The 17724-nt window shown below is 29.9% G+C and overlaps 1 protein-coding gene and 1 long non-coding RNA gene across 2 annotated transcripts in view; both read right to left on the reverse strand.

Moving 5' to 3' along the window:
- The window catches only part of LOC122524044 (RB1-inducible coiled-coil protein 1), a 66671-nt gene extending 52644 nt beyond the window's left edge, over nucleotides 1-14027 (reverse strand). The window contains 1 exon segment of the mRNA XM_043646089.1: nucleotides 13206-14027. Coding sequence (XP_043502024.1) covers nucleotides 13206-13273 — 68 coding nt within the window. The 5' untranslated portion in view covers nucleotides 13274-14027.
- Nucleotides 14028-14157: 130 nt separating this feature from the next.
- On the reverse strand, nucleotides 14158-17493 carry LOC122524045. The gene is made up of 2 exons (XR_006305440.1): nucleotides 17207-17493; nucleotides 14158-14276 (listed from the first exon to the last, which is right to left on the reverse strand). It is a non-coding gene; the product is annotated as an uncharacterized LOC122524045 (long non-coding RNA).
- Nucleotides 17494-17724: the final 231 nt, after the last annotated feature.

Below are 17724 nucleotides of genomic sequence, written 5' to 3' on the forward strand. Positions count from 1 at the left end.
TTGTAGAAATATTTTTTTTATTTTTATCAATTTTAATTAGAATCAATAATATTATTATATTAAAAAAAGATTGTGACCAAAAGATAAAAGTTCTAAAGTTTTTAAGATTTTGCCTTTGTTCCAATAAAGTTTTGACTATAAACACTCCGTTTAGAATGTATTGATTTTTAATCGAAAAATTCTGTTATGGTGGTACATATAAATATTTTTGGATTCTTATTTATATGGTACAAAATTTATAAAATTTGTGAATCCTATTCTATTGGGTTGTGGAAGAAAATTTTCGTTTTTTAATGCATAGGACAAGTTTTCTTTTTTTCGTATTTTGTATCCAACTAAAAACCCATCTACTTAAAAAATACGAAAAAACTTTTTATCCAACCGAATATAATAATAATAATAAATATTTGACTGATTAGAATTTGTTCGTTAACCTTTTTATTTTACGATCTACATATGATTGGAAACACTTTATAAAACTGTAACTATTACTACTGGTCAAAATGATTGGTGTCTGCATTAAACGTAAATATTTAACATTTAATACAAATGTTTTTTTTTTATTAGTATAAATATTTAGAGTACAAGATTGTAAAGAGATTCTTTTAAATCATTTTATAATTTCTACATAAGTAAACTAATCCGATTATTTTTACGAGATCCGAATTACCAGGAATAGTACCATTTTTTTTCTCTATAATATTACGTATACATTCTTGCAAAATAATTTTATTATTTTAAATTAAAATTGAATTAAAACTCATTACAAATATAATTAAAAGTATTCTTTTCATATATGAGATATTTTATCAATTACAATTTATTTTTATCAGTCTCATAAATATATTTATATATATATTAATTGATGAAATTAAATAATGAATTATTCTTCATGTATATGTTTAGTTAATAATACTAACTTTACTTTATATTAAAATTGAACAAAAAGTGGTTAGAAACATGAATAAGCATTTTTTCCTCTTGTATTTCATTGGTTTGAGATACAACTAATTAAAAATAAATAATATATAATGTTAAATAATTAATTAAACATAAGTTTTATCATTTGTCAATGTTTCTTAGACGTTTTTCGCATAACAAAAGAGATATGGATATTACACCAATAATATCTATTCGGTGTTTTGTATTTAAATACGTTAAACGTGTTTCAACAACTCTGTATAATCAAGTAGCAGGTGAACTATAGTTATTATAATATTTTCCATCTACGTCACATTGTTTTCGTTGAATCATCATCGTCATTATCTCGAGTTAGTTTAGATTGTTTTGAAGAAATTATCATTTGGGTGCGTCGACCATCTATGTTTGTAGTCGTGTATATTCTACAGTTAAATAACCTCGAGTATACATATATCTTATGTATAAAATACTTGATTATAATTTTGTAATAACATTGTTATCAAACGTATTGTATCGCTTTAACATCGAGCATTTTCTTTTTTAATCACGTAAAAGCAATCTTTCCGGAACATTTCTATCGATGATCTAATCATTTTAATCACAGTTAAGCATGTATTTATATGATATTAGTAATTTCTATTATAATCGATTAGAAATATGTTAGTTTGTACCGGTTAGTTTAGTTTGCAACTTCAAATAGTTAAATTGCTACGACTTTTACAACAGAAATATTTACGCGCTGTGAATGTGTAAATGTTTGAATTAACACGTTAAATGCAAAGTAAATTTTGCACGACTTGCATTTAACATCAACGCGATTTTGCTATTATACGTTAAATATTATATTGGAATATTATTTAGAACAGAAAAGTTAATCCTTTACTACAAAACTATAAATTTTTTCTTTTTAGAATTCATTTCTGTGTTTTAAATAATATTTCAGTAACAGTAAACACTACTACAGCTATCAGAAAGTAAGATGATACTAAAAATAAAATTTGAAAGAAACATCAATACATCTTGACGTTATCTATTAATGTTATTTTTTTTTTTTAAGAAACATAAGATAACGGATAACCATAACCTAAGTTAATTAAAGTCCTGCTATACATGACTAATCGTAAGTCACAAAGTAAAAAATTTACATCTTTGATTTATATCATCCGGATAAATAAATATAATTCAGAACTAGTTTATAAAATATAAATATATAACCACCCATAGTCATTAACACCTATTCAAGGTTTAATTTTTTATTTTATTATCTATAATATTTGTGTATTTTTTTATTAGTTTCAATTATTTTAAAATGTAAATTTCATTTTTTTATCATTTATTTTCTTTATTTACCATAAAAATATTTTAGAAATAAACTTATTTAAAAATTATTTTAGTAATAATGAAATCTTTTTTCTTATTATGTATTTTACATATAATAAGTTAAGAAAATAAAATATAAAAAGAAAAAAAATAAAGTTCACATTTTATTATAAATTTTCCCAGAATAATCTAAAACAAAATTTAAAAACACACGAATATTATAGTAAACAAAAGAACAATAAATTAAATAAAAGTAAATATTCGCATATTCACCAGAGATTCGGAAGAGATTAAATTTATCATCGTAATTTTAAGTAATTGTAGAAAATTGCAGAAAGAAACATTAAAAAATGTATGAGACATAATACCAATTTCAAGAAATCGTTTCGAAACAATAAGAAAGATATATTTCTTTTATTTCTTTAGCGACCAATTTGACCATGGTCATGAATTAACATAACGAATACACGTGCTCTACTCCTTTATGACAATCACATTAACCCTCTGCGTTCCTGACTCATCGTTGAAACGACATGAACAGTGCAATATATAGCACATTGTGATAAAAATACTTTGGAATATATACTGAATAATATGAGACTTATAAGTTCTTCTATATAAGATAAACATACACTACATGTCAAAATTATTTCACCATCTTAGAAAATTATTAAAAAATTTGCATAAATTTATCGTATCCAATTCTTCTTAAATATTTCTATATTAAAGCAAAATGTAAAATGTTCGTTAAAAAACATAATTATTATTTTCAATTCAAATGTGTTATTCATCAAGAAATATTTCATTTGTGCAAAACGTAATTTTCAATAAATTGATTACACATTTTTTTGATACAGTTTATAATTCAATTTGAATTATTTCTTAAAACAAATGACTTTCATAAAATTGCACAAGTCATTACATAAAATACCAAGAATACTGAAAAGCAGGAAGTGGCTATTTCAATGAAGCAAAGTTTTTAATATTTTATAAACATTTTGTAAGTTTCTTTTTTTCTTTTAATTTTTCATTTTATCGTGAAATTTCTAGTAAAACTGATTTATTTTTATATAATTTTGTTCCCCGTAGATAAACGACTCTGGCAAATTATTTATTTTAATTATTCTTAATATTTGGGAATTTTTGTAAAGAGTAAAATAATTTTGACCGGTAGTGTACGTATTTATTTTGTTCACGTATTATATTACCTTGAAAAATCAATCTTCAAAGAAACGTTTCTCAACTTATGGATCGCGTTAAATAGGGTGTAGAATGATAATTGATAATTATCCAATGTAATGAAAAAAATAATTAATTTGTAAAAAATTTCCAGTCCATTTTTATAAAATGTTTTTAAGAATACACAACAATATTGTAGAAACAAAATGATATTTTTGAAAAATAATATACAATGACTTGAATATGTTTGATTTTTAAAAAGTATTCTATGAGTCACTCATTTATGAAACTCATTTATGAAACTCATTAACACTAAACTTACTGTTCGAGGCCAAATAATCCTGTTTAGTAATGCATAAAAAAAATGCGGTGAAAACGCATAAATATACATTATACATTTCTAAATAAAAGAAAATATATTGATTACTATCCAATTGGCTAAAATTTCATTCTATATAAAGATATACGAATTTTCTTTTTTTTTAAATAATAACAGATATACATGAAGTGTTGGTAGGTTTAATGTTAAATCAAATAAAAAATAAAGGAAATTGATTGAGTTTTATAGATTTACATATAATTTATTATTCAACGACCATAAAAATGATTTATGTTTCGTAATGTAAATTACGTAAAATTATTAAGAAATTTTATTTTAAATAAAAAATTATCGATGAATTAAAAATGAAGAAAAAGAAAATCCTAAATTAAACTTGCAATTAAACATTAACACCGCGATAAACATATTTAATTATGCAGTTCACAGGAAAAAAAAGTTGAGAAACGCTGCTTTAAAATACAACAAGCTAATAATCAATGCCGTCCAATGAAATATCTTAACAAACGCTAGAATATATAATCAAAGAACCGCTGTTAAAGTTTTTATTGAACTATCAATAAGGATAAACTAAAGTAGAATATTACTGTGAAAATGGCCTAACAGAAAATGATTTTCTAGCGAGCTGTTAGAGGATCAGGGGCAAGAACAAGAAGAAGAAGACGGGAACACCATTACGATACTACCGTAACGGGAAAATTTAAGTGTGCGTATCTTCTTAGAACAAAGAGAAGAAAGGGTGGTATAAGTAAAAGAAATAGAAAAAAAAAAGTATGTCGGTTCCAGTAGGCCGAGCAGGTTAAAACTTTCTTCCGTGAAAATTTAATACCTAAAATATATATATATACACACACACACATACGCGCGCGCATACACAGCTAATTAATTATATCCTTTTGCAAGCATATACATAAACACATACATATGCCAACGATTTAACAGAACCACGAACTATACTCGTACGTTCTACATTCTCTCGATCACGAAGAAAAAGAGAAAGAGAGAAAAAGAGAGAGACAGACAGATAGACAGATAGACACTAAACAGTCTTTCGTTCTCTTGTTTCAAAAGTACGGAAACTAATCGTAGTAAGCGAAAGTCGTTCAACGAAATAAACCGTTTAGTATGGCCAAACACCAGACCAAGACAAATGTTCAACTCGAATGAATACTTTAGAGATTGTATGTTGCATGGAAGAACGTGAATTCCCTTTCTTCGAATTATCTATCTAATTCTCTAACGATTTTCGTAAACTTTGGATATTATTGGATTGAGTAAAAACATTCTTCTTGTTTTATTTAACTCTCCCTTTTATACAGATTCGAATGTAAATGTATTCAATGTTAGCAAAGAGTCTTTTTATCAATTTTCTGGAATTAACAATACACGGTTTTTGTTTTTCCAAATTAGTCATCAATCTATCTTACTTAGCGTGTCCACGTTACTCGATTTTAATGATCTAAAAGAATAACTATTATTCTTAATTCATAGTGTATGTTTGTGTGCGTTCGACTATGCTGTTGATAAAAAATTATTTTCTATTTTCGTGGTAAATAGGTTTAGGATTGTATTACTGTGGTAATAATAATAATTAAATAAAAATTAAGCTGTAAGAGAGAGAAAGAGACTAACTGGAACCCGGGACTCGAATCCGGGTCTTCTGTTCTAACCTTTTAGCTATTATGAAGCCCTCCGGTTAACTTTCCTACCAATGCTTATTTTATTTGACATGGAAGTGCTCGATCTCACATTAATCGGATCTGGCAATACTTGCGTGACTTTAAAAGCTCATATATCATAGAATAATTAACCCTTTACACTAAAACTAATTTGTAATTATAACTTACCAATAATTCCGTGCTATCTCAGATAAACATTAGAAAATGCTATTACATTAAGGAAAAAAATCTATGATTTTAATTTGATTATTAATTTGCTATCTCTACATTTGTTAAAAAAAATCATAAACGTGAAATTTTATACACAATCAAAATGTATTTACATAATAAAATTATTACAGTTGTTATACCGTAGTGGTATAGCAGAGTACAAAGGTTTAAACAAAATGTTGTAATATTTGTTAATTCAATCGAAAATTATTGCATCTTGAAAATAAGTGAACACAATGAAAAAATTTGATGCATTTGATGAATTCGACTTTGACTGTTAAAAAATTTGTGATGTTTATGAACACGTGTGTTAAACAAAGCTGATTCAAACGTTTACGATCTGAAAATTTTGATGTCCAAGATGCACTTTAGTCTGGTCGACTGGAAAAGCCTGATAAAATGATAGAAAACATTGAGCAAAACCGACACATTAACAGTAATGATATCATCAAGGAACTTAACATCGAGCAAAAAACATCTTGAAATCGTTTGAAGAAGGTTAAATATAAAACATAAAAAAAGAATGTTGAAAATGAAAATGATTGTTTCTCTTGTGCATTAAAATACAAAGGTATTTTTTACTCAACTCAATTGATGACTAAAATATGCATAAGAAAGAAACTAATCTTTTTTATTTTTTTTTTTCAGATCAAAAAACATGGTTATGATACAAAAACGTTGCGAGCATGTTTCATAAGAATTCTAATCGAAATATAATAGTTTAAAAAAAGTTGTCGTGAAACTTAGAAAAAGTTAAAAACAAAAGTTATGATCGATGTGTAATATCTTTTAAATGTAAATGTAAATGTAAATGTAGGTTAGACCTACACTCGTTTTTATTATGTTATTATAATGTCTATATATCATTACGTTCGACTATAATTATTGTATTATAAGCAGAAGGAATAGCAAGGTTCTGTGGCAAGGGTTAGATTTTGATTAAAATGATTTAAAAAAAAAAATAGAAAAAATCAATTTTACGAATATCATTGGAATAATAAATAATTTTAATTAAAAAATAAATTTAATGATTTATTTTTTAAAATAACATAAGTTTAATTGATTAAATTGATTTTGTGATTTATTTTATAATATAAATAATTATAATGAAAAAATATAAACTATAAAATTTATTTTTTCAATTTATTGATTTATAATTAGTTTACTAGTTTCAGTAGCAAACAAATAATTTGTTAAGATTGTATTTAAAAATAGTAATAAGATAAACAGTAAAGTTATTTTTTAATTAAAAAAAATTTTTCCTACAAATTTACACGGTAATCCGTAAATTCTAAATTTATTTTGATTGCATTAAACAAGTTTTAATGAACAAAAAAAATCTTTAGTTCAATCATTTTTTTTAAAGCAATTTTTTATAACCTTAGAAAAACGTGAAATAGCAGTTTATAAATAATTTATGAGTATGTTATAAAGACAATGTAAATAAGCTTTTCATATGTATCATAAAATATTCTAACATTACAATGTACTATATTACTATTACAGACTATTAATGTAACTACAATACAGTATGCAAGATAAAAAATGCAAAATAATAAGCTTCAATTTTTTAGTTGTCAGTGAGCCGATAATTATGTTGTTTTTTGATATGCCATAATTCACAAAGTGGTTTTACAATAATATTTTTTAAATTTTTTGTCAATTTTTTTGTCTGACTTTCAAAGATCCTTCACGATTTTAAAAGTCATCCGTTTTTTTTTGTTACAGATAACCCTATCATCTTTTTGTCTATCATTTAATAGATATTCAGATTAGTTCAAAAGGAATAATAAATATTTTTTCTTTCAATTTATAATGGAAGGAACATTCGTAAACAACTTTCCAAAGTTGTTGATGGAATAATATTAAATATCATTGATTTATATCTCTCACATTACTGTTTGTAAATATTTCTTCCTTTACCAAGTATAACAAAAAATGTATTGCGTCTATCACGAATATGATTCACACGTAAACATTGCTTAGGTCTGTTATGAAGACTTTTTATGAATTAAACCTCGATCTAGAAATTCAGGGTCAAATTTGTTTCTATCGCATCACGTTCTATTCATCACAAGGATCGAACTTTTGAAAAAAAATATATGTTTCAACATAACCATTCTGCAAAGAAAAAAGAATGAAAAAACTGAAATCGTGTTCCAGAAAATTAACACAAAATTTATTATAATTATCTTAAGAGCCTCTTTAAACAATTTTATATGAAACAAAAGAATTCTCAATAAACTCACTCTCTTTAAAACGGAATACATTTAATTTTAAGCTAATCACGTTTCATCGATAATCCTGTATATTAACATAATTAAATAATCGTTACTATTGTTCTCAAAAAAAGAAAAGGAACAAAAAGTTTAAAATTTAATATTTTTAAAAAATTCTAAGTTTTATTTAAAAAGAAACAGTCAAGGTGACCGAGAAAATTCTTACAACGAAATCTTATGAAAAACTTTGTCGCAAATTTGAAACTCTCCTGAGAACAATGTTATACCAAAAAAAAAAAGAAAAAAAATATAATCAAATATGAGAGAGCTGTGTGTAAAATAGTAAAATAATTCTTTCTATTTAACGTAAACAAAGTTTTTATTCAATAATATTTAATATTTATTTAATATTTATTCACTCTTGAACTTCTCCCATTCTCGCATTATTATTATTAATATTATTATTATTTTTTTTTATTAATATAAAAAAGGAAGAAAAAGAATATAGCAAAGAAATCCTAAAAATTTTTCTGAAGGTTCATTCTCAGACAGGAAAGAAACTTTTGGAAGTCAGTTGCCTATACACCGCAAAGTTTATGGGTTTTTGACCTGCACATCATGGGCTGCGAAACTGCACACGTGTGAGCAACGGGAGACAAAAGATTTTCTTTATACCTGAAGAGCTCCGTTATGCCTTCTCGTCTGACCGAACGAAGAACCTTCTAAGACCACGACCTATCATCATCATCCTCTTGCATAGAGTTCGAAACAGGTATAAAACTTTTCTTTTCTCTTCCCCTTCCATTCTCTTCCCCTCTTTCCTTTCAGCATAAACCCCTTCTTCTCTGTACTTTTTTTCCGATGTTAGACGAGAAGGCCCGTTACATTTTATTATTTCCTAGCAAATATCCTGAAAAACTCTAAGAAGCTTCTTTTCTCCACTGGTAGAACAAATTAACGATAGGGAAAATAGAAAAAGAAAAAAAAAAAATAAGTAAAGAAAAAAAAAAGGATAACTCTCTTCACCGACCTCTTTTGTACAAGACCTCTCGCATAAAGAAGCAATTTTATGAGTTTAAGAAATAAAGAAAAGAACGGAGAGGAAACGAAAAAAAAAGAAGAAAAAAAAGAGGAGAAAAATATTAAAGAGAAAAACGGTGATTTATTCCTAACGACGAGAAGGATGAGGAGAAGGATGAGGAGGAAGAGGAGAAGAGAGAGGAACTAATTAACGTCTTGTTGTATTTTCCGGCATTCAAACTACAGTCATCGTCTTTGGAAAGCGTAGACTTTAGAGTGATCATTATATAATCATTTGTTGTATTCACGACTTAACCAAGGACGGAACTTTTCTTATTTTCAAATTAACATTTTTATCATTTCTTTTCTTCTCTTTATCTCCTATATATAGTAATAGACGAATATTATTAATATTTATTAAAGGATAGAAATTTTTTCGCAATTTGATAAATTATCGTTAACAATTCTAATGATATATTTTGGATATTTGATTTTCTATCTGTTTCTTTTTCGTAGTCGAATTCTAGAACTATAGGTTTCTGTAATAGTTGAAAAATGTTGCGATGCATGTATTGATTCCTAAGTTTTATGATGCATGTTGCAATATACATATATATAGTCCTGCGTCAATTGTAACTTTCATCGATTCTGGGAGAAGGCAAGTTTTTCAACGTTTGTATGACACGATTTACTGAAAGGATTGTTAATGCAAAGGCAAAATGAAACTAACTGATGCTTTCATGAAACCTTAAATGACGATACATGCACAGAAAATTTTTAAATTTTGCGATACACGTTGAAATATAATTAAATTATATATATACGTCTTTTCGTAGAAAGATTTCATTAGTCACATTTATTAATAACTAACCTTTCTCTAAACTTCAAAATCAATTTGAATTCTAGTAACAAACATTTCAGACATCATTTAGAAGCATTTTATGTTTCGAACTGTTGTCATGATACCTAAATTTTATAATAAATATTACAATGTTTTTATGTAATGCGGCAACAGAAACAATTGGCATCGATTAAAAAAAAAGCATATTTTTATATTTCGGTATTGAACAATTGACTAGCATAAGAAAAATTGATAATGTAAATGAAAAATACAATAGAAGACAAATGTAAGCTTCAGAAAATCATTGATACGTATATACTGATTTCTAAATTTTATGATAAATATTTCAATGAATATAATTCAGTATCAGAAACTATTTGTATTAATTCAGAAAAAGAAAAACATATATTTAAACATTGATCTTAGACGACAAATTGTAAGCGAGTGATGTAAAAACGTAGAACTTGAAGGCTGGGTAGAATACTTTTTGATTTCCTTAGCATCTTACACACATATACACTCGTATCGGTGATACCTAAATACACAAAAGAAGAACGGGCCGCCCTAGCGACACAGGTATCGGTTCGGCCCTTTGACGAAATGTGTCTCGACCTGCAACCAATACCCTGAATACATATACGCATCCACCTATCCAAGCATTTATCGTTCTGTTTTTAAAGGGCTCACATTTTCCTACGTGTTTTTCTCGAAACTATGTTTTTATAGACAGTGTCAGGACGATAACTTAATAAATTTTTAATATTTTCTAACTTTTTCTTTTTTAAATTGCACACTAAAGTATAAAATACTTTAATTAGTTTTTAATAATATATAAAAAATTAAAAAAACCTCTTGTCAAACTATAGAGAAAATAATTATCAAGATTTAAAAAACCAAAAATTAAAAAATAATAAAAATTGACTGAATGAATTATCATGCTGACACTGTCTAAAAACACAGCTTTGAGAAAAACGCGTGATATTAAAAAAAAATTTTTTTAAATTAGGGGTTGTGAGCCCTTATCTAATATACCTACTCACACAGCATACCGATACGATGCTTAGAAAATTAAAAAAAATCGAACTGAAATTGATTGCAGGTTTCATGCACTACAATATGTTTCAAAGTTGTATCATAGGGGTTCTAATTGTAAATACTTTGGATTCTCACTTGGTCGATTTATCTCGTGCGATTTATTTTCCAAGTACCCTACCTTTCCTTTTATATTTAGAACCAATAGGGGACACAGAACACAAAGCACGTAAAGAAGACACGAAGTATTTCCTTTTAAATTACAAATAACTATACATGCAAATGTCATCATAATAATCCAAACGAAACGTGATAAATACGATATTATCAAACTTAATTGACGTTTGGACGATTTTTTCTTTTTTTAATTTCTCTTATTGTTTTTAAATAATTGAAAAACGATTCTATTATTCATTTATAACCAACACATTCATTTATATATATATACACACACAAATATCTACCTAATCGATTTTCCTCGACGGCTGACCAACCGAGGCCCTTTAACCGTCTCTAAATCACATCATCGAACGTTATATATATATAGTGTCCGGCTTTAATCGATCCGCGTACACGTCATTAGAACCGTTTCTCGTTCGAAAGGCAAACGGCACAAAGGAAAACACATTTTATGACTATTTTATGATCTTTTTTCTTTCTTTTTTTTTTTCCAAATGAAAATCATTCCAAATATATTTTACGGTTTTAAATCGTAATTGGTACTTTAAATTAACATAAAACTACGATAATTTTAACATTTCGGATGTCATTTTGAACTTTGTTTATGTTTCAAAAGTATAGTCTTTCTAATTCATCAAATTCGATTATTTACGATCATTTCAAACGTCTTTGAGATTCTGAAATATTTAGTATTTTATATGACAATAATATTATTTATTGAAAAAACGAAATTACTTTTCGAACATTCTAATAAATACACCCAGTGTATGTTAACATAACACGTAAATATAAAAAATTAACGCGTCTAGTCAAAATAAAAAGAAAAAGGTTAGAAAACAGCTGCTTGTTTATCACATGCTTATTAAAATTTACGAAATAAAATAGTTAACCGAAAATAAAAATCGGACAAAGTTCTTTGTTTATTTTTCCAAGTGAGAATCTCCGTTTTAAAAGAAAAATCTGGCGAGATCCACTTATAATCACCTTGAGACTTGAAAGTTTTGATAAGAATAACCAGCTGATAAAATTAAAGAGATAATAAAATATCATTATTAAACGCAAATTAATATCAATAATTGCTATTTGTATAATTTAATATTTATCAAAAATTGTACACTCATTTCAACACTACACATTTATGCCATATTTCTTCTAAACAATTGCTTTCGAAAACAACATAAAGATTATTTTAAAAACTTATTAAGTGTTACCTGTAAACATCATAACAAAATATATTTATCTATTTTTTATGAATTCCTTATATGTAATTATGTATACAATAAAATATATGTAATTCGGTGAAAACAAAGATTCGAATAAGTGTTCCTTTAGTAGGAATTTATTAAAAATTCTTATCGTTTCTTTCCTTTATATTAAGTGTTTTGAAATAAATTAAATCTGTTAAAAATAGTTAATTGATAAGATTATCATATCCATAACTGGATCTCACTGTAATAAGAAAATAGAAATATAGGTTTCGCACTTCAAATTAATTCTTTTTTTTTACATCTTATTTACTCTTCTGTACTCTACACGAGCACTTTTGCAGATTACGTTTATCTACATATATGGAAATTATGTTCCCCTAACTGACAATTAGGGGACGAAATGTTTCCCTAATTGCAGTAATATTCAAGATTTAAATGCGCGTAAGGTTACTTCGAATATTTCATGACAATTTTTTCGGAAATTACTGTAAAAATTGAGTGAACATAATCCGGAGGAAGTCTGTTTGATTTAGGACAATATAAGTCTCTACAAAACTCAGGAAATGCGTGATCTTGTTGGCCACACAAAGCATACATAAGAATCACTGAATAAATTCTTTCGAAAATTCAATCTCGTATAAAAAATATTTTAACAGACTCATCAAATAATAAAATAAAATAAACATTCAGTCACTTTTACAGATTTCCATAATTATTATATGTTAATGTTTAAAACAAAAATTATTCCGAGCGTCGACAGAAGAACCGTCACAGATAAATTCACGTCAATTATCTATCATTTTATATCTTCCCGACATTTAAATATTATCTCATAAATGCAATAACATTTGTCAAAATGACAATAAAATGATTCATTTAAAATAGAAAAAATATTAGTAGAAAAAACTTGATTTGCGGAAAAGTTAATTTCCGTGAATGGATTAAATATGATTTAAATAAAAAAATCAACGAAATACGATGTACAAAAAAAAGGATCATTCGTAACAGGAATATAGAAAAACAGTAAAAAAAAAAAAAAAGAAAAGAAAAAAAACTTACGTTTGCAGGGCCAGGTTGATATCGAATGTGATGGTGGTACCGGTATCCACATGGAACACGTACAGCATTTTTATGCCGTCTCTCCTTTCGAGATCAAAATGAATACTAATCCTCTTCTTCTGCTCCTTTAACTTTCAGATATCCTCACCGATTTCGACAAATTCGAAGCATGCGTACTTTTCCTTTTATAATGGTATCCGAAAGGTTTTTCCTAGAGGAAAAGCAGCAGGCGGCAGCAGCAGCAGCAGCAGTTCCTTTTTCCCTTTTGGTCCTCTCCCAACGAAGGGAAAAAGAAATAATAAACTACGCCGTAGTTGTGGTGCTCTTCTCCCTCGGCGTCTCTCCTCCTCGAGGGACGACTTCCCCCTATAGTCAGCTCGATCGGGGCCGTACCCCAGGTTTCTCGAAGCTCGCGAGTACGGCCCCGGTTTGTCTATGCCGCATCGATCGCTAAAACGATCCCGTTGCTCCTCGAGGACGATGATTTCGATGACGACGACGACGACGACGACGACGACGACGATAAAGAATAGGAGGAGTAGGAGGAGGAAGAGGAGAACCTTGACGACGAACTTAAACACGACGAGGTGGATGATCTCGTCCCACGACGAGGATTACGACGACGACGATCTTGACTTATACTGTTGTTACTATTGTTGTTACTTCTTATTCTCTCGGTGCTACCTCGCGTACGACTTTTGATCGCGTCGTAGATCATTCAGAGATTACAGTTGCCTATACAACAGGCTCTTTTTATTTATAAACGAAAAGACCTACTTTTTTTTCTTCTCCTTCTTCTTCTTCTTTTCTCTTCTTATTATTTTAATCTATCTTATTATTTTTTTAATTTGTTTGTATATTGCGTGTGTTTTTTTTTCTATATTTTTTTAATTCTATATCTATTATTATTATTACGTCTCAGTGTTTCTCTTTCTTTTAGTATTTCCTTCTATCCAGTAGTAGATGATGTACGATGATATCTTCTTCTTTTTCTTTGTGAGCTTCTTTTCCTTGTATATTAAATTATGTTTCGAAGAAGACGGCGGCAACAGTCTGGTTCTTCCTCCGCTCCTTCAATCGAATATACATTTAATTGTAAAAGGTGAAGGTATGAAAACAAAATGTGGGGGAGTAAGGATACAAGTAAATATAATATATATGAATAATACGAATATAGAAAAGAGAAAAAAAAGGAGAAAGGTTATGAACCGTAAGATCTGATGAACAAAGGCAAAGGATACACATCAGATATTTCTTGTTTCTCTCTCAAACAACAACCGGTTCCCTCCTCCTCCTCCTCTTTTCCATCTTTTTTTACTCGAAAACGAGCGTCGTTTTAATGGAAGCCGAAAGAAAGACGACGACAACGACGACTAATGTAAGACGACTACGACAACTCGAAAGAGCGACGAACGGAAAGGAAAAGGAACAGAGTTGTATCACGCAAGATCATCTCATCTGGTGGCCGACAGAAAGGTCCACGGCCTCTCACGACGTGTTTTTCTGCTTGGGAACAAGTGCGAGAGAGAGAGAAAGAGAGAGAGTAACCGAGAAAACTGAGAGAGAACGAAGAAAAAGAGAAAGAGAAACTGTGAAACGAGTAAGAGGAATAGAGAAAACGAAAAAAAAGTAAGAGAGAGCAAAGAGAATAAATGAAAAGAGAAAACGAAGATAGTAAAAGAGTATGAGAGAGAGAAGTAAAGAAGAGAGTAAGAAAGTAAGATAGAGAGAGAGAGAGACAGAGGGAAAGAGAGAACGAAAAGAGTAAGATAGTAAGAGTGAAAGAGAGAAGAAAATAACAGAGGAAGAGTAAGTAAATAAAACAGAAAAGAGACAGAGTGTAATATATATATATATATATATATAGTAAATAAATAAAAGATTTAAAGAGAATAAATAAATAAAAAAGAAAGAGAGAGAGAGAAGAGAAGAAACGCGCGCACATATACACTGCACACCACACATGCACACACACGCACACCAGGGGTACTCGTTTCACGCCCCGAATCTTCGCGAGGGTTCCTTTGTGTTTCTTCGATTGATCGTAACTAACTACTCCATTTCGACCAAGTGAACGAGGATGTGCGAATAGCACAAAGAAAAAGAAAAAAAAAAGTCCGAACAACCACACAATTTATTTGTCCCTCTTCTCTTTCTCCACGTACACATCACACGTACACACACTCTCCCGCGCGTACAGGCACGTACACACATTACTGCTTCATTTAATTTCTTTTCTCTTCGATCGACAACTAGGACTTCAATTTATTTTTTCAAAGATAACCTCAAAAATTCGATCCTCCCTTTCCCTTTATTTCTTTATATATCTATGGTAAAAAAAATAAGAAAGTATGCAAGTAAATAAGTAAATATGTATATAGTGAAAACGAGTTTTTCTTTTCGAGGAAGACAAAAACCAGATTACAAAAACACACCTAACAACAACACCAACTATGACGATAATAACAAAGCAGAGAGAGAAGAAACAAGCAAGCAAGCAACTAACCAACCAACCAACCGATCGATAGATTGTCTTTCCTTATCACTACCGTGTAACAGGGAAATTCGTGTAAACGTTTATTTCAAGGTTTATGATAGATTGTGTTAAAAAACTTCGGGGTGTGCATTGGATATCACATTTAAGAGCCACCGTCACGACGCTCTGCAAATAAAATGCAGTAGTAGTAAGTCAGTAACAGCATCATCAATATCACCACCACTACACCACCACCACCATCACCAGCAACCAAACCAACCACCACCAACTACCACCAACCAGCAACAGCAGCAGTAGCAACAACAGCTGCGACAGAGGAAAGACAATTTGGTTTACCAAGCTGTTCTAACAGCTGCTTTTCCCTTCGTTAAAATGCACTGACGTGACATCGAACAAGAAAGAATAAAAAAATAATTTAAAGAGAAAGAGAGAGAAAAAAACATTCATAGCACGACACAGCACGGATCAGCTGCTCGTCAAAACAAAGCACTCGCGCACTCCGCGCGTTCTGATACACTTCCTTTCTCTCTCTTTCTCTCTATCTTTCTCTTTCTCTTCTTATTCTTCTATCTCTCTCTTTTTAACTTGCTCTTTCCCCTTCTCTCACTCACTTACTTACTCACTCACTCACTCAATCACTCACTCACTCTCTCTCTCTCTTTTTCTCTATCCTTCGCACGTTTAATCTTTTTTTTGTTTCATTACTCCCCGTATACACACGCATACATCATACTTATGTACAGGCACATAAAATTATAGAAACAACATAATATAATATATATATATATATATATATAGATATATTTATGTATAATATAAATTTCTCACTTTATGATTGGTTTTCTTTTGATTTCGTTTTCTCTCTCCGTTCAGGACACGAACATGATTTCGGTATCGGATAATAACGTCACCTAAAAACAAGACAACGACGACAACGATAACGACAGCGACGAAAACGAGAAAGATGACAACGATGACGGGACAGCGTATCACGCAACGCACAACATAACAAATCGGAGCTGCGCCATCGCACGGGAAACCTATGCGCGCGCGATGCCAATCACGGAACAAAGGGGCACCGCTCGCGCCCTTTTTTACGATTCACTGAGGGCGATTCGCTATCTCCCTCTTTTCCTCTCTATCTTTCTATCACTCGTTTCTCTCTTTCTTTCTTTCTTTCTTTCTTTCTTTCTTTCTCTCTCTCTCTCTCTTTCTTTCTCTCTTGGTCTCTCACTCTCTCTCTCTCTCTCTCTCTCTCTCTCTCTCTCACTCACTCACTCACTCACTCACTCACTCACTCGCTCGCTTGCTTTCTTGCTTGCTTCTTTAATCCAACTATTCTCTTTTTCTAACATTCGACCCGTATATCATACTCTGGTTACCCATTTCTTTCGTTCTCTCTCTTTCTTTGTTTTCTGTTTTGCCACAATTCATAAGATGATTTAATCTCACCGGGAAAAGAAATTATTTAACATTTATTTTTCCATTGTTTTGTTTTCTTTACCTCGTGATTATGTAGTTAACGTATTTTATTTCTCGTAACTCCTTTAGCCAGCACAAGCAAGCGCACTAACCAGACAAAATGTTTCGCGATTACGCGCACACTGAACGCTCGACCGAACTGTCAGAGACTGGAGGACTGCTTGCTTCTCGGCTTTACAATGCCTCTGCTAGTGCCAATAAGAAAAAGAGAGAAATAGTAAGAGAGAGAGAGAGGAAAAGAACTAGCTGTGGTCAATGGAGGGGGTGGAAAGTCGAAGAAGAAGGAAGAGGGAGAAGAGGACTACTAGCTCAACCCACCACTACTACACTACCAGCGTTGTAACTAGCGTTCAATTCTGACGCATCGAGTCGCCAGCTGTTCTTTGTCGACAGTACGATTATCCACGGGCACGGCGAATGGAAGGTCCGTTCCTGCTCACCGATTGGTCGATCCTCCCGACTTGCTTTTGTTAAGCGTCGCCAGCGCTAGTAATGCACTAAATGATTGCAGCGACATCTTTAACAACAGCGCCTTCCCTC

This window comes from Polistes fuscatus, unplaced genomic scaffold, assembly GCF_010416935.1.
Source record: "Polistes fuscatus isolate 324 unplaced genomic scaffold, CU_Pfus_HIC Scaffold7, whole genome shotgun sequence".
NCBI classification, from domain to species: domain Eukaryota; kingdom Metazoa; phylum Arthropoda; class Insecta; order Hymenoptera; family Vespidae; genus Polistes; species Polistes fuscatus.